Below are 22,506 nucleotides of genomic sequence, written 5' to 3' on the forward strand. Positions count from 1 at the left end.
TAAGCTGCAGCCTGTTTTGCTCAGTGGATAGAGCATTAGCCCGTGGACTGAAGGGTCCCAGGTTCCATTCCAGTCAAGGGCATGTACCTCAGTTCCTGGCTTGATCCCCAGTCCCTATCAAAGCATGTGCAGGAGGCAACCAATCAATGTGTCTCTCCCTTTCCCTTCACTCTCTCTAAAATTCAATGGAAAAATATCCTTGGGTGAAGATTAACAAAAACAAAGTAAATGGATTAAGTAACATTAAAGAGATTATAAGAAAAATATATTCCAAATTTTGTTAGTTGTATAATGGTTATGTTTAAATTATTAACACCTAATAAATTTGATGAAGGGTACATATAATATGCTGTAGTATTTTATAGTTTTTTTTACATGTCTGAGATTATTTTAAATTAAAATACTAGAAAATTAAAAGTTAATAAAATATTAATTGAAATGTATCTGCATTACATGAAAAATCTCCTAATTGCTTCTAGCATAATTTATTAAATTGTGCTAAAATTTACAAGGGTTCAATTTAAAAATATCTTAATTGTAAATGATATAATAGAAAATATATAATAGTGCAGTTATAAGCACTTATCTGAAAATAAAAATTTAAAGAAGTGAATTTAAAGAAGGGATTAGCCAAAGAAAATATATGCACAACCCATGGACACAGACAACAGTATGGTGATGGCCAGAGAGAAGTGGGGGACAAGAGCTGGGTAGAGGGGGCAAAAGGGGGAAACTAGGGACAACCTATATAATAATAATAAAAGGCTAATATGCACATTGACTGAACGGCAGAATGACCGGTTGCTATGATGCGCACTGGCCACCAGGGGGCAGACGCTCAATGCAGGAGCTGCCCTCTGGTGGTCAGTGCACTTCCATATGGGGAGTGCCACTCAGCCAGAAGCTGGCCCATGGCTGGCCAGCGCAGTGGTGGTGGCAGGAGCCTCTCCCACCTCCGTGGCAGCACTAAGAATGTCCAACTAACAGTTTAGACCTGATCCCTTGGGGGCCTAAGCCTTTAGTCGGACATCCCCCGAGGGCTCCCTGGCTGCCAGAAGGATGACTGCAAGCTTAGGCCTGATCCCCCGGGGAGTGGGCCTAAGTCAACAAGTGGACATCCCCCAAGGGGTCCTGGACTGTGAATGGGTGCAGGCCAGGCTGAGGAACCGCCTCCCCTTCGAGTGCACAGATTTTTGTGCACCGGGCCTCTAGTTGTTAATATAAAGGTGTAGCATGACTGGTAGCAATAAAATTTCTAAACTCCCAACTACTTGAGAACTCTGGTACATTTGTCTTAATATAACTTAACCTGTCATATTTATAAAATCTATAATGATCTTACGTACCATCCACATTACTGTGAGACAAACGACTTTGCTCAATTTCTTACGGCACATAAAGTTTATACCTCCTCGTTATACTAAATTGCTTCCAACACTGAGACCAAGCATGTCAAACTCGCGACCTGTGGGCAAATATTTTTGTGGCCCAGCCAATATAACGGTATGTAAGAAACGTTTTAATAAAAATTTCATAACTTAATTTTTACAATATCCTGTTATACATATTAATAACGAACTACAACGTTCACTAATGACTGATTACTATAATCGTGTTGCACTCATTTCCCTTATGCGCCTTCACGCCTTCCGTGTAAGCGCACCATCTCTCTCCACTAATATTAGCAGCGAATATTTAGCAGCCAATTGCTACCTCATTTGTCTTGGACTGACTTGTTTGGTGTGTGTAACAGGAAATATTTGGCTTTCAGAGAACAAGAAAAATAGGTTTATTTGCATTACGCTTATTAATTCGTGCAGTTATTCAGTGTCTGGTAAGTTAATGTTACAGAAAAAATATTAATTTTTATTAAAATATTCTATTATTTTATGTTAACTATTACTCATTTATTTCAGCCCTTTGTATTCAGCATGTGTCTATCGAAATAAACCTATGTTTCTATGAAAATTGAAGCTTTTGTTTTTTTGCGGCCCACATAAACTTAAACCTTGTTTATTTGTCCCATTAGTTAAGTCTTTGAGTTTGACATGCTTGATCTAGATGTTCATGTACTCTGTATACTTACCAAAGTTTATGTAAATCTTCATTACTTTTGTTCCTTAACTGCTGACAGGTCCATGCAGCTCCTATTAAAATGATAAATTCATAACATGAAATAATTTTCTAGCTATGTGTCCTTTCGCAAATTACTTAACCTTTCAAACCAGTTTCCTCATCTGTAAAATATATTATAGCTTTATTATATTACAGTATAAAATGCAACTAGAATTAAATTGGGGTTAAATTAGCTAACACATGAAAATATGAGTAATGAGACTGGCATAAGCATTCAAAAATGTTAGTATGATTATAGAATGTATTTTCACAGTTTAAGGTAAAAATACATCATTATAAATTAATTTTCAATTATCTTTAAAAAATAAAACTTAAGCCCTGATCAGGTAGTTCACTTTGTTAAAGTGTCATCCCAATACACCACAGTTGCAGGTTCAATCCCTGGTCAATGCACATACAAGAATCAACTGCTGAATGCATAAACAAGTGGAACAACAAATCTATGTCTGTCTGTCTCTTTGTCTCTCTCTTTTTCCTTCCTTCTCCTCTCTCTCTTTCTCTCTCTATAATAAAGTAAAAAAACACTATTTTTTAAAAATAAAATCTAAAACAAAGCCAAGCATCAGTTTAGTGAAAAAATTTAAGCCTACTCCTCTTCTAAACCTTTTGTCAAGCTGCCAAGGAACAATTAACTCTACCCTATTGTCCTTTTAATTTTCGCTAATAGACATTCCTAAAGGAAATAAAAGAAAAGAAACACCCAAGTAATTCCTAAACTGGATAGATAATCCCAACATGATGGATGGTTCAAAAAATATATTTAATACCAATCAACCCAAATACCTCACCAGATTTCACTTTTTCTTCTCCCCAGTTCTTTGGGTCATCAAAAAATTCTTCCAGTCCTTTCCTTGATAATGTGGTATGAAGTATTCTACACTGGTGTAAAGATGTGACACTTGGTATATTCTTAGGCGACAGAATAAGAGAAAACCTGCAATTGACCAGATATAAACAATTACTACCCTATAATTTCAGAGGTGATATATTTATATTTATATTTTAAGGTAACATGTAGGTCCTTCATAAACTGCGGGTGGGCATATGAGTAGATTAAAATTATTCTGAAGCTTAATTTTGCAACATGGTTTAGAGGCCCCAATGTTTCTTCCCTAAATCACTAAGTCCACATCTAGAAATTTCAACTAAAGAAATATCATAGATGGAAACTGATAAGTGTAAATATCTATTAAAGCATTATATATGATATTAAAAAGTTGATACTGTAAATGTGCAATCATGAGTGGTTTAAAAAATTATTATGTGTCCATATGACAATCTATTATACGGTAATTTAAAAATCATGTTTTTAAAGAATAGTTAATGACCTGGTAAATCATTTAAAATACAATAGTGAAGCATGTCACAAGCGTTGCATTCCTACCAAAAAAAATTAACCTGAATCTAATCATGAGGAAACAATCAGACAAACCCAAATAGAGAGCTATTCTAAAAAGACTGATCTTATAAAAAAGAAGTCAATGTCATGAAAGAAAAAAAGGAACCATTCTGGATTTTAAAAGATTAAAGAGACATGACAACTAATGCAAAAAAATGAATGCTGTTTGGACCCTGAATAAAAAAAAAATAGAAAGAAAAAAATTATCAGGACAACTGAGGACATTTGAATTTGGGCTATAATAGTAGCGGAATAATAGTATGTATCAGTATTAAATTCTTCAGTGTGTGAATTACTGGCTCAGTGGATAGAGTGTTGGCCTGCAGACCGAAGGGTCCAAGGTTTGATTCTGGTCAAGGGCATGTACCTGGGTTGCAGGTTCCTCCCCAGCTTGGGCCCTGGTCAGAGCATGTGCAGGAGGTAACCAATCAATGTGTTTCTTTCACATCAATATTTCTCTCTGTCTTTCCCTCTCTCTTCCACTCTCTTTGAAAATCAATGGGAAAATATCCTTGAGTGAGAATTAAAAACAACAACAAAAACATTGTTCTTGTTCTTATGAGATATATGCTGAAGTGTCATGATGCTTGCAATTAGGACATGCCTCAAACAGTTCAGGGGGGCGGGGGGAAAGGCCTGGATATAAAGTGATTAAAAAAATGTAATAAAATGCTAAAGGTTACCCTAGCCGGTTTGGCTCAGTGGATGGAGTATCGTATCAGCCTGCGAACTGAAAGGTCCCAGATTTGATTCCAGTCAAGGGCACATGCTTGGCTTGTGGGCTCGATTTCCAGTGGGGGGCTTGCAGGAGGCAGCCAATCAATGATTCGCTCTCATCATTGATGTCTGTCTCTCTCTCCCTCTTCCTTCCTCTCCAAAATCAATAAAAATATATTTAAATAAAAATGTTAAGGGTTGCCAAAACCGGTTTGGCTCAGTGGATAGAGCGTCGGCCTGCGGACTGAGGGGTCCCAGGTTCGATTCCGGTCAAGGGCATGTACCTGGGTTGCGGGCATATCCCCAGTGGGGGATGTGCAGGAGGCAGCTGATCGGTGTTTCTCTCTCATCGATGTTTCTAACTCTCTATCTCTCTCCCTTCCTCTCTGTAAAAAATCAATAAAATATATTAAAAAAAATGTTAAGGGTTGATTAATATAGATAAAGAGTATATGGTTATTCTTGGTACAACTTTCCTGTTGTTCTGAAATTCTGAAAAATAAAAAGTTGGGGAAACAAGGGTAGAGCACAAGAATGTATATGTGTATAGTCCTGATTTTATTTTAAAACTAGAGGCCCAGTGCACAAAATTTGTGAATGGGTAGGGTTCCTAGTGACTGCCAGCCAGGGCCTTCCTTAGTTCCACACCGCCCCCTGGTGGTCAGCGCATGTCATAGCGAACAATTGAGCTCCTAGTCGGTCAAACTCCTGAGGGGACACTTTGCATATCAGGCTTTTATATATACAGATTACATGTATGTGTACATATGCAAAGTTAAAAAGGGCAGGAAATCTGTTTATCTCTGAGTGGTAGAATTAGAGTTGATTTTTGTTTTGTTCTTCAAAATACCTGACCCTATTTCCAAACTGTCTGCAAATGAACATAATTTATTCTAATAAAAAATCTAAAATTAATTTTTAAAGAAAAAGAATAACTAGATGGAAGAGACAATGGATTCAAATTACAACCTCTGAGCCTCTGCAAAATGAGAACCATACTGCTTTCTCTAAAGTTACATGTAATATGTAGGAACACTGTAATATAATAGATGCTCAATAATTGTGCTGGACTCAAGAGCACATACATTACTTCCTTTTAGGAAAAAAAAAATCGGACATACCCAACTATTTATAAAATTCAAATCATTACAGACAAAAGCCAATAAGGGGGAGGAAACATATACCCTAAAGTGAAAAATGATGGATCTGACCAGAAGACAACCTGACTTTGCAGAAATAATGAATACCGCGTGTGGGATGTTCCTGTCTCCCACCTGCAAGGGCAGCTTTCCATTTACGCGGCTACTTTCATTTATTCACTCAGCATGACTGAACAATCGCTTGTTACCTATCGCAGGAATAACACGGCCCCTTCGTCTTTACCCATCCAAGCTCGACACAGCTTTCCGTCCCAAAGCCAAAAGCTCTCCAGTGAAGCTTTCCCCAACTCCCACCGCCCAACGAGCTCCTTCTATGCCTCTACCTTTAACCAGCAAGTACCGGGCAGCTGCAGACGCCACGGACAGCCCGGTTCGCAGCAGGTGGCAACAAAATGAGGCAGGAAGGGAAACGCCTTGTGTGCGCCTGGTACCAAGTCACTCATTCCTCCCCGAGTTGGCTTCGGGCTCAAGCCCATCCGACCACCTTACCATCGCTGAGCTGCTCTCAGCATCTCAGCAACCAGACAAGATCCCAAGTTGGAGAGGGCCACACCTCCTCCTCACATCACTTACCCTGTGCCAGCAGGGACCTGAGGGCTCACGAACGACCTGGAAGTCTGCACGGCGGCTGACACTTTCCTGCAAAGAACGGCTAACCTGGCAGCAGCCATTTTTTTCTCGCGTCAGCAAACCGCGTTCTCGTCCACAGCTGCGTCACTTCCGGTGCGTCACTCCGACCGGAAGCAGAACACAGGAACAGCTTTTGCCCTCACTCAACATGGCCGCCTTCCGCCTTGGCCCCGGATGGTGAATTGGCTCTCTCGGGTCCCGTTGCCCTCCCCCGCTCGACCTCTTGCCCGGAGTAGCCATGGCGGCCATGAGCTTGCTGCAGCGGGCTTCGGTCACCGCGCTGGCGGCGCTGGCTGGCCGCCGCCTGGGCACGCGGCTCGGACCCGGGAGCTTCCTCACGCGCGGCTTCCCGAAGGCTGTCGGTGGGTGCCGGCTGTGGGGGAGAGCGCTCTCAGGGGGAGCGGGGTGAGAGAGGACGCTGCCGGGGTGACCTTGGTGGGACCCGGCAGGAGCCGAGAAATTGCGGGCTGGGCTTGAGGGTTTCTGTCCGTTAGCGTTTGTGAAACACTTGGCCATTCAGCCTTCCCAGGTGGGCTCATTCACGGACGACGCTGATGTCGGGAAGGCCCGGAGCTGAGACCCGGGCCTCTCGGCACCGGGGGGTTCGTACTTTCCCCCTGAACTAGGCTCTAGTCCCGCAACACGGACAGTCGCGTTGCGGAGGTGCCCGGTGATGCTAAGTGATGCGTGGACAGGCGCAGAGGCTCCCGACGAGGCATTATGCATGGGGACTTGCTGGAAAGGATGGGGAGTAGCCACAAACTACTTGGCTAACAACATTCCTGGACAGCATCCCTCTGTAAGCCGTTTCTGATGGCACATGTCCTCCTCTTTAAAAACTCATCACGCCTAGCTGGAGATAAACGGGGTGAACCCACTCCTACCCCCTTACACACGGCGCCCGGTTCGCGGAGGTCGGGGGGGATCGTGGCAGGTAATCTGAGCCCTTTGCCCGGGAGCCGGGGAGGGGAGGATCGGATGGCAGTGCAGAGGGCACTGTGTCCCAGCCGAGCCTGCTCTCAGGGGCATTTTGCACGTGCAGCCTTACCTGTCCCCGTGCAATGAAAGGTTCTGATCTGTTTTATTATTGTGTTTGCCTGCCGCCCGGGGGAGTGGGAGCTCCAGCGGAGTGGAGAGCCTCGTTTTGTTTCCTCTGGAGCTGGGCTCCCGGGTCCCAGCCCTGGCTCCACGGTTCAGTAGCTGTGTGTGTGTGTGTGTGTGACCTTGGGCATTCACGTCTTGGAAGCTGACCAGAAGGCGCCGAATCGCTTGAAACTTGTATTTGTTCACCTCTAAAAGAGAGGACGTTTATTACAAGCGTGCTTGTTCTGTTGCCTTGACAGGGAAAGTACATGGTTTTCTGGCCACTGTGCTGTACATCTGAAACTCATGCGGGATGGTACTGAATGTGGACAGTAACTGAAAAATAAAAAAAAAATAAATGTTTTTAAAAGGGGGGAGTTGGGACCTAATTGGTGAGGGGAGGGGATGACTAAATTATATTATCTGTTTTGTAGGCAGTAGAGAGTGTTTTAGCAAAAGAGCAATATCAGTAGTGTGTTTTGGGAAAATGCTTCTGAATATTGGATGGCTTCTGGGGGGTGTTCAGTTCCTTAAACCATTGATGTAAAGTGACATTAACTGGGAATAGTCTGAGAATGAGGGGGGAAAAATGACCGATTTTCAATTTCTTGGGAACACACACACACATGAAATTATACAGTTATCTTATTTGAGCCACACAAAGACCGCAGTTGTTAAAACATAACTTTCCCGAGGTTATGTGCATTTTAAAAAATTGTTATTGAAACCTAGTTGCACATAATTAATGAATACTTGAGGAATTCCAGGCTTTATAAGTGGTGGAAGATGCCTGTTTTCATGGCACCAAAGGGCTCCAGTTCAATTCCTGGCCGGGGCTCGATCCCTGTAGGTGTGTGTAGGAGACAGACAATTGATGTTGCTCTCTTCCTCTCCCTTTCTCTCGAAAATCAATAAAAACAGTTGTTTTTTTTTTTTTAAAGAGTGAGTTCTTGGACATGCAAGGAAACTATTGAAATTGATGCATTGGTAAGGTATGCCTTTTTATTCTAAAGAGGCCATATAATTCAGATTCTTTAAGGAAAAAGACCTTAGAAATCCAGACCAACACCCCCCCCCCCCCGTTTCTGTAGTATACTAATCCCCATTACTGATACTTGAATAACTACTTAATGGAGAGTTGGGCTAAATTTTTAAAAATATGTTTTTGTTGCTTTTAGAGAGAATAAGGAAGAAGGATAGAGAGATAGAAACATTGGTGAGAGAGAAACATGGATCGATTGACTGCCTCCTGCACGCCTGCTACTGGGGATCGAACCTGAAACCCGGGCATGTGCCCTGACTGAGAATCGAACTGGTGACCTGTTGGTTCATGGGTCGATGCTCAACCACTGAGCCACACTGGCTGGGCGGTCCAGTTTTATTTTCAACCACTGAAATTGTTAGAAACTTCTTCCTTGTATTAAGCTCTACATTACTCTTTCACACATTTAAAGTTCTTTGCTTCAACTCAACCCAGAATAGTGTATGCCCTTTGTCATGGGATAGCCCTTCAGTTCCTTAAAAGCTCATCTGCTTTCTAACCAGACTTCTTTTTTGTAGACCCATCAGCTTCAGTTCTTTCAGTTCCAGTGTGTCAGTTTCCAGGTTGTTTTTAATTCTGGTTGCATAAGTGGAGCAGGCTCCAGGTTGTTGCTCTAAAACCCGGGACACCTGGGGATTTCTTCCATTTTGACCTTGAACTTTTAATACATATTAAGATAAAATTACCTTGGCTTTTTTTGGTAACCACATTATACCAATGACTCTTACTGGTATTCTAAGTTTGTGAGCCACTAAACTTTGGAGGTCAGGGTCCAGGCAGGACTTTCCACTTACATTTAATCATTTTAGATTCAGCCTTTTGTCAATGTGTATGAAGACTTTTGGGGGATCCTATTTCATCATCAGTGTAGTAACCACTCTTGTGGCAGTAGCTTTGTGTCTTGTCAGGAATACCATCATGCAGGCCATTCAAAGAAATCTTGACCCTCCAGGGCTATGGAGACAACTCTTTGGCAGGTTACTGCATTAAGTAATCAGTACCGTTTGGGTGTAATCAATCAATCAATTGCCAATTTCAACTTTATTTAACTTGATATTTCTCTCAGTTTATAATGTGCCTTTCCTTGTACCTCCTTGCTCCCCTCAACCCCCTCACCGACACACAGACCATCCTGTCTAAATATGAACTTTACTTCTGGGCCTGTTCTTTTCTGACAATACATCCTGTTTCTTTCCTTTGTTGTCCCTATAGATTTGTAATTATGTTAATCTGTTAGTGTTAGTGTCTTGCTTCCAGTAGGGTCTGTCTGTATCCCTCTTAGACAATAGGCCTTCAACGGACCTGCACATAGTAGGCACTTATACTATTATCCAGCCCATTTTTTTCCATATAGCTCACACAAAAAATTCTATAACTTTCAAGTGATTTGCTGAAATACATACTTTGTCAAATTCTCTTATCTTGTTATTGTCACAGCCTTAGTAGTATGAATTGTACTTAGTAAATTCATACCAGCATCTAATTCTTTTATGAATTAACCTAAATTCATCTCAAGCTGCTGCAGGTGATACCAAAATTAAGAGAAGAGTTTCTCTTTCACACATTGAAAGTTCTTTGACATTTATGTTTTATTGGGAGAATAAAGGGAATTAGGCGCCTCCCTAGCAGATACAGCAATTCAAAGCTGAGAGTTCTCATCTGGTTGGAAGAATGTTGGTTTCTTGGAGGATAAGATGTCATCTGGGCCCAAAGAACAGATTCCAGTAGAGGGGAGCGCCTTCCAGACACTGAAGCTTGGACAAAGGGTGCAGAATGTAGTTACACAGCCGAAACAGAGTCTTTCCTGCTTCCAGAAGAAGGGGCTTGGATGCCCATGTGATCTTTCCAGGCTTCCAAGGGAGGAAATGGTGTAAAAAGAAGATCCAGGAGTTAAATTTTGCCTCGCTTTATCTCCAGCAAAGTTTGATTAAATACCATCATCTGGGGAGTATTTGAAGAGGAGGATATTGGGAATGAGAAAAGGCTTATGAAGGGATTTTATCAAGATATGTAGAGTGTTTACTTTCATAACAAGTTCAAATTCCTGCTGGATATATGTTGAATAAATATCTTTCCATCTATTTTGTGGCAAGTGTTGACTGCCTCGTATGGAATGACATAACTTAAATTTATTTCTTTTGCAGCATTAGCAGAGGGTAAACAAAGTAGCCCACCAAGAGCATCTGCCTTTCCTGCCTGCTATTGAAACAGTCAAACAATTGTTTAGGTATTTTTTTTAACATTGAATAAAACTGAGGAAAGCTATAGTTTAAAACAGAACACCAATCTCTGTTTAAGGAAACCCTACCTGCCCCACCTTTAATACTTAAAGAACATGCATTTTAAAATCTTAATTAAAAATGTATGCATATATATCTTCTTATAGTCTGACTTTATCTCAGAAAATAACAGTATACCCATATGAAACTTGTATAAAACAGGGTAATTTAATATTTCTAGCTCCTGTGAGACACAGTGGAGACCATGGGAAAAGACTGTTTGTTATCCAACCTTCTGGATTCTATGACAAGCGTTTTTTGAATTTACTGGTGAGTTAAAATTTTTGTTGAACTATTTTCATATAAATAGGAAGACCATTTTGTCCTATTTAGAAAACATCTTTCATTTTGTAAATTCATATGTCTTTTCTAAAATATATGGAAATGGGTAGTAAGGTCTGATTTGTTACTAAATTTCTTTTTTAGTAACCACTTTTCCTTCAAAAAAAAAGATTTATGCTTATTGGAGGTTAAAAATTGAGCCATTCCTTATTCTCAGGATTATGGGGTTTTGAAATCTGTGTTCCCTGACAAAAAATAAAAATCTATATTAGTAAATTACAGAATTCTGAAAACAGATTTATTTGGGGATAATTATTTATATTATTAAAATATTCTTTAAATTACCAAAGAACTAATTGAAGTGTTTCTTCAAATAAGGCCCTCCATTATTATGAGAGATGATTTTATTTCTATATTGCTTAGGAGCATTGATTCAGAGAGAGCAGCTGGATACTGACTGTACATTATTAATGCAGGGTTCTATAATGGAAGGTAGGCTGTAGAAGATGGAAGACTGTCTGAGTATTTGTCATTGTTCCTAAAGCTGTGACCCACCATTTGAGCATGGGCTGCCCCCTAGACCTTCTCTTGCTCTGTCGTTGTGCTCCGTGCCCTCTCCAACCCTTTGGTTGAGCTCCCACTGTTCTTGTGGCCAACTCAGATTTTATACAGTGGCTGGAATCAACCTGATGTTTTTACACTTTTCTTTTTTATTGAGTTGATTGGGGTGACATTGGTTAATAAAATTATATAGGTTTCGGGTGTACAATTCTATATGTATTTTTCTAATACAAAAACTCCTAACTTTCATTACATTGTTTTAATCAAAAAATGAAAAATCACTCAAATATATATTATATAATACTTGTACAATTGATCCCTTTTTTCTTTCATTTTTGGTGTTAAATTTAGGCATCTAAAAACTAGAGCAAAAGAAAATCACAGAAATAAATCATTTGATACTGCTTCTCCAATTTGGCAAGTTTATTTTATAAATTTTATAAGTAATATAAGGAAATCATGTAATAAGGACAACTTAAGGGTGGGAAAGAGAGTTAGGAAATGGTTATTGAAAATTTGTTTTTATTAATCTTGACAGAAATTCTACATTTGTTTGACTGGGATTCCAGTAGTAATTGGCATAACTCTGGTGAATGTATTCATTGGTAAGTCCCTCCCTCTGAACAAATCGATAAATTTAAAAAAACCATATGTACGTTAAAGAAAAAAAGAAATGGATAAGGAAAAGCTCCTTGAATAATAAAATAAACATAAGCATGGAAATTTATTTTAAAACAATTAAATCTTAATCCGTAATAGAGTATAATGATTTTTTAAAAACATCTTGGTTTACTTCCTAAAGCTTTAGATCATCAGTTCTGTAGGGGCCACATAAAAGGCTTCATAAAGCCTTGTCTTCCTCCTATCCCAGCTTTGATAAAACAGAATAAGGAAAATAGAAAGAGACACAAAAATGGAAAAGAGGCTGAGGGATGATAAAGTGTTTTTATCCATCTTAGAGCACATCCTACATATTAAAAGCCCAGTGAGCAAACGGCAGAACGACTGGTCGACCAGTCACTATGATGTGCACTGACCACCAGGGGGCAGACGCTCAATGCAGGAGCTGCTCCCTGGTGGTTAGTACGCTCCCGCTTGGCTGACTGGGATGAGCAGCGCTCCCACAGTGGCCACACCCCCCACCAGTGCATGAATCCTGCGTACCGGGCCTCTAGTAAAGTTATAATCTACAGAAGAATGGAATTGTGAATGACAGTAAATAATAGATTTTTATAGGAAATTCTGCTCAAAGTACTTGTAATATCTTGAATCCTAGAATATTTTGTTTAGTTGGTATTGGGAAAGCCAGAAGGAATAGTATGTCTTTTATTATATCTTGGTATACTGTATAAACACAAAATGCAAAATTCTCATATAATCCTGCAGACAATGTCTTACATATAGAAGACATCTCATATCTAATGAATGGATTTTCAACCATATTGAAGTGAATTTAAAATATTAGGTATCTTAATTGATACAAAAGGTCACTTTAAAACCACAAGAGGTTGGTTTCTTACTTACATAGTGCAGACTTAATGTTATACACTCCTGATGCTGAAGTTGAACATCACTATTTTCTCTTATTAGGTGAAGCTGAGTTAGCAGAAATTCCAGAAGGCTATATCCCAGAACACTGGGAATATTACAAGGTTAGTATACTGTAAATCACTGCAAGTTACCTTCTGTTAGCTGTCTTATCAGTGCACTGGTTAATGTCTTAATTCAGCAATTAAGATAGGGTTTTATATTCAATTTTTTATATCGAGTCGATGAGTACATTTTCTGCTCACTTTTTACAAGGAGCTTCTTTTGGTTATTTTCTTCATTGTATTATTTTTAAGTTTTATGGTTATTTATTCATTTTATTAATCCTCACTCAAGGGAGGAGAGAGAGAGAAACATCAATGTGAGAGAGAGACATCAATTGGTTGCCTCCCGCATGCATCCTGACATGGAGTCGGGGATTGAACCTGCAACCAAGGTACTTGCCCTTGACCGGAATCGAACCCAGATCCTTCAGTCCTAGGACCAACACTGTAACCATTGTGCAAAACTAACTAGAGCAAGTTTTATGGTTTTTTAAAGGATGACTGCGGTGTGCTCTTGAACAAGCAGATTAATAGTCACAATTTATCCCAAGTTCAATACTCTAGGAAAGATTTTATAAATATTAGTGTTAGCTGTCATTTATTGAGCACCTACTGTGTAGCAGGCACTGTGGTGTTTTGCAAATATCTCACTCCATGTCAAAGGTACTATATTCCCACTTTACAGATGAGGAAACTTAAGGCTTAAAAGAGATTAAGTGATCTGTACAAGAGATAACCCAGGTAGTCTTGACTCCAGAGCCTGCACTGTTAGTCATTTTACCACACTGTCACTGCTACTAAAATCCAAGATAGATTGTTACTTGTCTTTACAAGTGTTGTAGTGAGTGGCCTTATTAGAGTATATCCTTTCATGTTTTATTATCTGAGTGAATTATATTTTTAGGGAAGAAGTACTTCATTATTAAATCTTAATATAAGCCATACAATTAGTTTATCGTTCCTAACTGATAGAAAGAGCTCCATTTTTTTGGATCACCAAACCTTGGATTTAGCTCCTAAATCTGCCACTTTAGATACTCAGCACAGGTTTTTGGAGTCAGACAGTTACTTTGCTGCTGCTTAGTAACTGTATAACTTTGTGCAGTTTGTTTTCCATAAAATGGGTGGGGGGAAGTATGTAGCTAATGGATAAAGTAGTTGGCACATGGTGAGTGTTATTGGTTATCTGAGATTGTCATTTTACAGAATAGTAAGCTGGAAAAGCAAAATATTATTCAGAAACTAATTTTACACAAAATTTCTCTCGTAGCATCCTATATCAAGATGGATTGCCCGAACTTTCTATGATAGTCCTGAGAAGAATTATGAGCGAACAATGGCTATCCTTCAGATTGAAGCTGAAAAGACTGAATTACGGTAAAAAGTGGGGGTGGGAAGGAAATCCTTTAGTATGGTCAAATCATAAGAAAAAAATTAATAAACTATTTCAATGCTATAGGCTGCTCTATGTAAAAGAATGAAGATGGGTGAGAGTTAGCCTGTTCAGAGTGGACACTATGAGCTGGAGACAAACAATTAGGAGATAATATCTGCCAGATTAAAAAAAAAATTCTTTTTAAAATATTCTATTCTCCTAAGAGCAAGGCAGTCCTCTCCTCCCACTTCCCCTCCCCCAATTTCTTTTCCTCCTGCACCCAGTCTGTCCTTAGAGGTGACCACTACTTAATGATTTCCAATAATATGTTTTCCCCCCAAAAGATTTTATATATTAAAAATATATTTTATCTATCATTTGAAAACATATTAACACAATGGAATCCTCTTATAAACATGGTTCTTCACCTGTCTTCGTTTCACTTAAAGATATCTTGGTGATCTTTTCTGATAGTATATGCCTCATTCTTTTTCATGGATGCATCATATATTTTGCTAGATGGATGTGCCTTAATTTTTTTTATCCAGTCACCTATTGTCAGTACTTAGGTTCTTTCCAGGTATTTTTTAATATTCTGCAAAGTGCTGTGAATATTTCTTACATACATTTTTGCATATTTATTCAGTATATCTGGAATATACATTTCTAACAGTGGTATTGATAAGCCAAATTTTACATGTTTTAAATTTTAGATGTGTATTGCTAAACCCTTCAAAAAAGTTGTGCCAGTTGTCTTTTCAGTCACCAGTATGTGATAATTTCTGTTTCTTCATACCTTTCCTAGCAATGGAATTTATCAAACCTAAACATTTTTGCTTGATGAGATAATTGAAAAATGTTATCTCATTATTTCCATTTTGTATTTTTGTAAGGTTGAGTATTTTTTCATATATCTGTTGGTTGTTTACATTTCATTTTCTATAAATTGCCCATTTTTCTACTCATCTATACATCAGTTAAATTAACTTTTGTTTTTCTTACACATATGTTTTCCTGGTTTGTCATTTGTCTTTTGACAGTGTAGAATGCTTTGCAATGTAGAAGTGTTTTTATGGTTCAGATAAAAATTAGTAGTAGCTAATATGTTTTGAACACTGCATTGTAACATTGCTTTAATTATTTTTTATTTATTTACTTATTTGTCAGGTTTGTCAGTCTTTTTTATAGATTCTGGGATTTTGTGTTATGCACAGGCCTCTGATAGTAACTAAATAAGTAAATATATAAATCCAAAATTATTTTTTAAAATAATTTTTAAATATTTTTTAATAATTAATAATTTTTAAGTAATTTTTTAAAATATTTTTTTCACTCAGTTTCCTTCTGCTGCTTTTAAATTTGATCCTATCTGAGATTTATTTTGGGGTTTGGAGTGAGATTTACATACAGTCAAATGTGCACATTAAGCTCAGTGGGCTTTTTTTTTCTTCTTCTTCTTTTTATTTCTTAAAGTATTACAAAGAGTATTACACATGTCTCCTTTTTTCTCCCCCTTGACATTCCCCCAGCTTTCCCCACCCCCCAGTGTCTTGTGTCCATTGGTTATTCTCATATGCATGCATATAAGTCCTTCCGTTGATCTCCTACTCCCCCCAACCCTCCCCAGGGTTCCCACTGTAGTTTGACAGTCTGCTCAATGCTGCTCTGCTTCTGTATCCATTTTTGTTCATCAGTCTATAATGTTTCTTATTATCCATAAATGCGTGAGTTCATGTGGTATTTTTCTCAGCTTCCCAGGGGCCATCTCAGCTTCCCAGGGGCCGTCCCCACCTCACAGGGCCTGTCCCAGCCTCACGGGGGCTGTTTCAGCCTCACAGTCAGTGGGCTTTTGACAAAAGTATATAGTGATGTAACCACACTGTCAAGGTTGCTTCGCTGACCTAGTGAGCTTCTTTCCTGTCTCTTCCAGTCAGTCCTCCTCCCCTGCTCTTGGCCACATACTACCTTGATCTGCTTTCTGTTCATTCTGATTTAATCTTTTTAGTTTTATAAAACCTGCTGATATTGAATAATATTTAAAAGAACATATGATTGGCTTATTTTCTAAATATGTAATTACATATACTAATATATAGAGTCACCAAATACAGCTGTCATTAAGTATTTAAGAGCATGGAAAAACAGTATGGCTCATACTTAGTAACACTGGACTTTTTTATACTTCAGACATATACCTGTGAGTTCCAATTAAAAGACCAGATCCCAGAATTTGTTAGAAATATAGAGATCCTAAACAATTTGAAAACAAAAAACCAAAACCGAAACCCTGACTTCTACCCCCAAAGGAAAGATGCCAGTGTGCAATCAGGAGTACCTACAGTTGTTATAAAGTATATGTTTTAGGTATTTGAAAAATGGAAGCATTAAGAAAGATGTAAAACAGCAAGGAACTATCCCTTGATTGACTCCCCCAGAGTTAACTGTTATCTTTGGCCTCCAGATTGTTGTTGTTAATCCTCACCCAAGGATATTTATTCCATTGCTTTTCAGAGAGAGTGAGAGTGGAAAAGAGGGGAGAGAGTGGCAGAGGAGAGAGAGAGAAAAATATTGATCTGAGAGAGACACATCTATAGGTTGCCTCCCACACACACCCTGACCAGGACTGGGAATTAAACCCAAGACCCTTTGGTGTATGGGCCAGTGCTCCAACCACTGAACCACACCGGCCAGGCTCCTCCAGATTTTTAAAGCCTTGTGCATGTGTACATATCTACATAGTCACAAATGATTACTTTCTTTTTTTAATGAAATGGGAAGATGCTTCACACTGATTTTTTACCTTGCTTTTTTAACCTAATGGTACACCTATCATCTTCTGTGTTACTATAGATAGAATTTCCTCAGGTACAGAATAGTCCATTCTATGGGCTAACCATAACTTATTTAACCAGTCTTCTTTTTGTGAATATTTTAATTACTTGGGTTTTGTATAATTATATTCTAAAGAGTAGAAAAGGAAAAGGATGATATTTAATCTTAAATAAGAGATAAATATGCTCCTAGGGTTAGTGAGCTGGTTAAGGTTAATAAAATGAATTCTTTAAATGTGATAAAATTATAGTCATATGAAAAAGTTGATATGTAGTCTATAAATTATAAGTAAAAGGTTTGATGGAGAGGGACTGTTTAGGAATATATGGTAGTTTGTACAAAGGCTCGGCTGTAAGAGAGGAAAGTATCTTTATAGAATAGAGATTATTCAGTTGTGAAGAAGGATGAGGACAAGTAAGTAGGTCTTAAGTTGGAGGATGTTTTTCTTAATCTTGGTTTTTCTTTCTTGTTTTCTTAACAAATACCAATTGTCTGATGTTAACCAGACTTAGCGTGATGCTGTTGAATAAGATACCATTCCTGCTCTCAAGGGGTTTTCTGTCCTAATGGTAACGGACAGCCAGTATAAACTAGGGGATGTAAGCTCCTCCAAGAAGGCATCTTCATGTTTTAATTCCTAGCACTTGGCACAGCATATGGCCTTAAACGTAGGCATTAAAGACAGGAAATACATTACCACTATTCAAGTGAAGGCGCTCTGTCCAGACAAAGCAGGGACAGAAGAGAGAACTGATTACCAATTCAAGTAATGTTTTGGGGATTAAAAACAATATGTGTGATATAAACAACATAATATAAGTCAAAAATAAGTCCTAAATTTTGCTTATAGGTATATGTTATTTTTATGCATACACATGGATCTGTAGAGGGACATTATACTTACATAAAGCAAAAAGCTCTCTAGTGATTGTTTTCTATCTATTCATTAAATTTGTATCTGGAAATGTTAGAATCACAATATTGCTATTTCATTTGTTACAGGTTAAAGGAGATGGAAGTACGAAGATTAATGCGTGCGAGAGGTGATGGTCCCTGGTTTCAGGAACCAACAATTGATAAGGGGCTTATTGATCATTCTCCCAAAACACATCCCGACGCCTAATTTTTTATATCTCTAAATACAAAGTACATTCTCTTTATGGAAAAATTAAGTAATAAATATATTTCGTGCTTTTGCTCAGAGTGATGAATAAAAAACCCTCTTCCATTGCTTTACTTCTCAGTGTTGGTTCAGACTAAGGCTTTTTCCATGTGTGATTTTAATTGTTTTCAGCTTTATGGGGCATAATTGACAAAAATTGTAAGATATTTAAAGTGTTCATTGTGATTATTTGGTTATGTGGACACATTGGGGTTGGGAGATTAAGGCTGTCAACTTGGGAGTTTCAACTTCCTCTGTTAAGTTTCAAACAATTTCTTAAAACTTGGAGAGAGAGGAATTTGTGAACTCTTTTAAAAGTGTAACTTTGAAAGGTTAATGTTTTACTTGTCTGATAAATGGAAGTGAGAGAAATCTGAGTATGTTAAGTATTGGGAAGCATGGTAGTTTATGTCTATATTGTAGACATCTGGATTATTCAGGGGCAACTCAGAGTTTTAAATTATACAAATACTGAGCCAACTAGATAAAACGTTAACACCTTAATAACCATTTTCAGTGAACAAATCTCAAAGTTTGTTTTCATGGTTTTTAGCCATCTACCATGCTTTTTAAATACACACACACACACACACACACACACGCACGCACGCACGCAGGTTTTTCTTAGCTGTAATTTCTATGATTCTTTAGAGTCCTTCTTTGCAAACACTGGAGAACTTATTCCAAAAGGTAAAATGATTGCTGCAAAGATTATGAAATGTGAGTAAAAGCTAAAATATGGCTGTCACTTATTAAGCATTTACTGTCTGCTACATATTTTGACATTGTTTTCAAAATGACCTTGTGTGACATTTCTGTGCGTTACAGATGAAAAATTGAGGCTTAGAGATTTTAAACAGGTACTCAAGATTTACCAAAATAAACATTCACACTTTCAACTTTCAAAATGACCTTTTAGCTTTAAAAATTAATTCTTTTCAGCGAATACCTTTTGAGAGCTCTCTTGCCCTAAGTGCCCTTTACAGTTCACCAAGAGCCTTTGAGGTGTTTGCGTTTTCTTATTTCCCCAGGAGAGGGCTGCCTGTGCCAGTTCCCTCCGGATTTGGTTCTGAGATTCCCTGTGGGATATAATTACCACTTCATAATTCTGCTAAAGGATTTGGGAGAGGGCATGCTGTCCCTAAGCCCCTGCTTGCACAAACCTTTCAATTTTGTAGAGGAGGGGTAAGGAGAATGAAAGCAGATAATCTTGTAAGTGGTAATTATAAACATCTGTATGTTTATGTTCACTCCTTGTAGACTTTAGAGGTTGATTTTAGGCATTAGATTTTACTCATATTCTCCTTTCTACTACTGTAGATACAGGAAAACAATAAATACTGACAATCCCACCACCCATAAAGACATTTGAAAAATTTCCTTCAGTCTTTTTTTTTTTTTTTAACAGCTGGGATCATATATAGGGTGTTTCCCTAAAATGTATACACACACTTTGAGTAATTATAAAGGCAATGTTTATTAAAATACATTTCATTTTCAAAATTGAGCAATCAGCTGTTAAAGTGTGTATACATTTTTTTTTTTTTGTGACACCATGCATATAAAATGGAGGATTCCTTTTTTTCAATTTGTGTTTCTTGGAAGGAAACATTAAAATATATATATATAAACTACTGATTTTTATGCAAACTTTTTTTCCTGTTAAAGCTTGTTATATATCGTTCACTATGATACATACTGGGAATAAAGTGGTCATCACAGTAGACATGTTCCCTCTAAAGAGTTTTTAACACAGATGATAGATATTAAATCAGAAATTATACACGGGTTTGATAGGAGAAAAGGGGAGTGTAGCAACCTGTGGGATCCCAAGCTAGCCTACAGGTACATGCAGCGACTAGATTATTTTATAATATCTGGAACATAGACAATGAGTAAAGATCTGTTGAGTAAATGATACAGGGATTTAACTTTGTTTTGGGTTATCTTTATATATTTTTTTATTTTTCTGCAGTTGTACAGGCCCTAGCATGGTCTTATAAAAAAGCATGGGCTTGAATTGAGCAGACTTCAGGCTAAATCCTGAGCTTACCAATTACTATGACAATAATAATGACTACCATCGATTTAGTATTTGTTACCTCTGCCAGACACTAAACTAAAAACTTTATATTTAATCTTAACTTTTATCTCATATTACAAAAGTTCCTTCACTGCTTGGAGCCCTATCTCTAAAGTGGGATTGCGCTCTTCATCCCACGGAACTGTTGTGATGGTTACTGGGACAATGTATGTAAAGTGCCTACTACACTGATAAGAGGTGATAAATACAGACTCTTTTCTGTCAGCTAAAATGGTCCAATTCTTTTCCAAGAAAATTGCTGATCCAGGATTCTCTGCTTCAGGCTTACTGCAAAGAGGAATGGAGTTACAGGGAGACTACAGCCAATGGGCAATGTTTTTAAAACTACTTTCAAATCATGGAAAAAGTCAAGTGTACCAAATTCTACAATGTACATTAGCCATACTGTTCTCATTAGAGACAGATACACTCTGCTGGAGATCACGGGTTAGCAGTAAATTCCCTGGGCTCGGCCTCTTTCCTTGTATACTGTTTCCCAAATTTCAGTCCTCGATTTCAGCCAACTCAACTCATTTTTGCCTTCACATATGATATATAATTAGAATTTTCTTTAAATTGATCTTTTTAAATGCAGATTTTTTAAAAAATGTCATTTTATGATTATAAGTAGGAAATCAGTTTCTTGTCATTAAAAGGCAATCACAAATGTAACTGTATATTGTATTCTGCCTAGATTATGTACCCTTTCCAAGGCTCTGAGCCTAATGCCTTACTCTTTAAAAAGGGAGAATTTTTTTAATATATATATTTTTTTATTGATTTCAAAGAGAAAGAGGGAGAGAGAGAAACATCAATGATGAGAGAGAATCATTGATTGGCTGCCTCCTACATGCTTTCTACTTGGGATCGAGCCCACAATCCAGGCATGTGCCTCAACTGGATTGGAACCTGGGACCCTTCAGTCCGCAGGCTGACGCTCTATCCACTGAGCCAAACCGGCTAGGGCAAAAAAGGGAGAATTTTAATAGCAGATTAGTGATATTAAAAACATACTAGTCCCAAATGGAGACTTTCAGGTAATCAAATGGAGAATTGAAAAGGCAGTAACTTGGTAGTGATGTTATTATCTCATATCTTCTAGGTTCAGGTTCACATTTTGGTAAATTTCTGTATATTTCATTAAGATGGCAATATCTTTGACATTGGAAAATATGGAAATAAACATCCTCTAAGGCAGCGGTTCTCAACCTGTGGGTCTCAACCCCTGAAAATACATCCTGCATATCAGATATTTACATTACGATTCATAACAGTAGCAAAATTACAGATATGAAGTAGCAACAAAAATAATTTTATGGTTGGGGGTCACTACAACATGAGGAACTGTATTAAAGGGTAGCGGCATTAGGAAGGTTGAGAACCACTGCTTTAAGGTATCAATTATTTTACTTAAATCACATTTTTATGTTTTCTAAATTATCTATTAATTGCTAAAGCATTATATAGCATGACATTTACTTATATTTAATTTCTTGGGTGATATTGGTTAATAAGATCATATATAAGTTTCAAGGATACATTTCTATAATACATGATCTGCATACTAAATTGTGTGCCCACCACCCAAGGTCAATTAATCTCCCATCACCATATATTTGACCCCTTTACTATCCTCCAATCCCCCCCCTTTTTTTTCTTTGTTTTTTATAGATTGGTGTTTTTATTTTTTATTTTTATTTATTTATTTATTTTTTATTGCTTAAAGTATTACAAAGGGTATTACATATGTGTCCATTTTTTCAATCCCCCCCTTTTTTAAAAAAATATATTTGATTTTTTACAGAGAGGAAGGGAAAAGGATAGAGAGTTAGAAACATCGATGAGAGAGAAACATCGATCAGCTGCCTCCTGCACACCCCCTACTGGGAATGTGCCTGCAACCAAGGTACATGCCCTTGACCGGAATTGAACCTGGGACCCTTGAGTCTGCAGGCTGATGCTCTATCCACTGAGCCAAACCAGTCAGTCCTCCAATCCCTTTCTTACTGGCAACCACCATACTGTAATCTGTGTCCATTAGTTTCAGTTTATAACCCACCTAAGAGTGAGATCATGTGATTCTTAGCTTTTTCTGATTGACTTATTTCGCTTAGCATAATATTCTCAAGGTCCATCCATGTTGTTGCAAATGGCAGTATTTCATCTTTTCTTA

General features: G+C 37.9%; 2 protein-coding genes across 3 annotated transcripts in view; one reads left to right on the forward strand and one right to left on the reverse strand.

Moving 5' to 3' along the window:
* Nucleotides 1-6,139, reverse strand: part of MRPL47 (mitochondrial ribosomal protein L47) — a 21,061-nt gene extending 14,922 nt beyond the window's left edge. Inside the window, exons 1-3 of one of the 2 annotated variants that reach the window (XM_059687097.1) lie at nucleotides 5,986-6,139; nucleotides 2,925-3,070; nucleotides 2,087-2,147 (exon numbers count right to left, since the gene is read on the reverse strand). In XM_059687097.1, coding sequence (XP_059543080.1) covers nucleotides 2,087-2,147; nucleotides 2,925-3,070; nucleotides 5,986-6,083 — 305 coding nt within the window. In that variant the 5' untranslated portion in view covers nucleotides 6,084-6,139. The remainder of the gene's footprint in view (nucleotides 1-2,086; nucleotides 2,148-2,924; nucleotides 3,071-5,985) is intronic. The other variant, XM_059687098.1, reaches the window with a different exon arrangement.
* A 30-nt stretch (nucleotides 6,140-6,169) lies between these two features.
* On the forward strand, nucleotides 6,170-18,324 carry NDUFB5 (NADH:ubiquinone oxidoreductase subunit B5). Its single transcript, XM_059687099.1, has 6 exons — nucleotides 6,170-6,404; nucleotides 10,628-10,716; nucleotides 11,828-11,894; nucleotides 12,880-12,941; nucleotides 14,152-14,258; nucleotides 18,091-18,324. The coding sequence occupies exons 1-6, from the start codon at nucleotides 6,281-6,283 to the stop codon at nucleotides 18,209-18,211; spliced, it is 570 nt and encodes a 189-aa protein (XP_059543082.1). The 5' UTR covers nucleotides 6,170-6,280; the 3' UTR covers nucleotides 18,212-18,324.
* The last annotated feature ends 4,182 nt before the right edge of the window (nucleotides 18,325-22,506 follow it).

The sequence above is a fragment of the Myotis daubentonii genome, chromosome 3 (genome assembly GCF_963259705.1).
Source record: "Myotis daubentonii chromosome 3, mMyoDau2.1, whole genome shotgun sequence".
NCBI lineage: Eukaryota > Metazoa > Chordata > Mammalia > Chiroptera > Vespertilionidae > Myotis > Myotis daubentonii.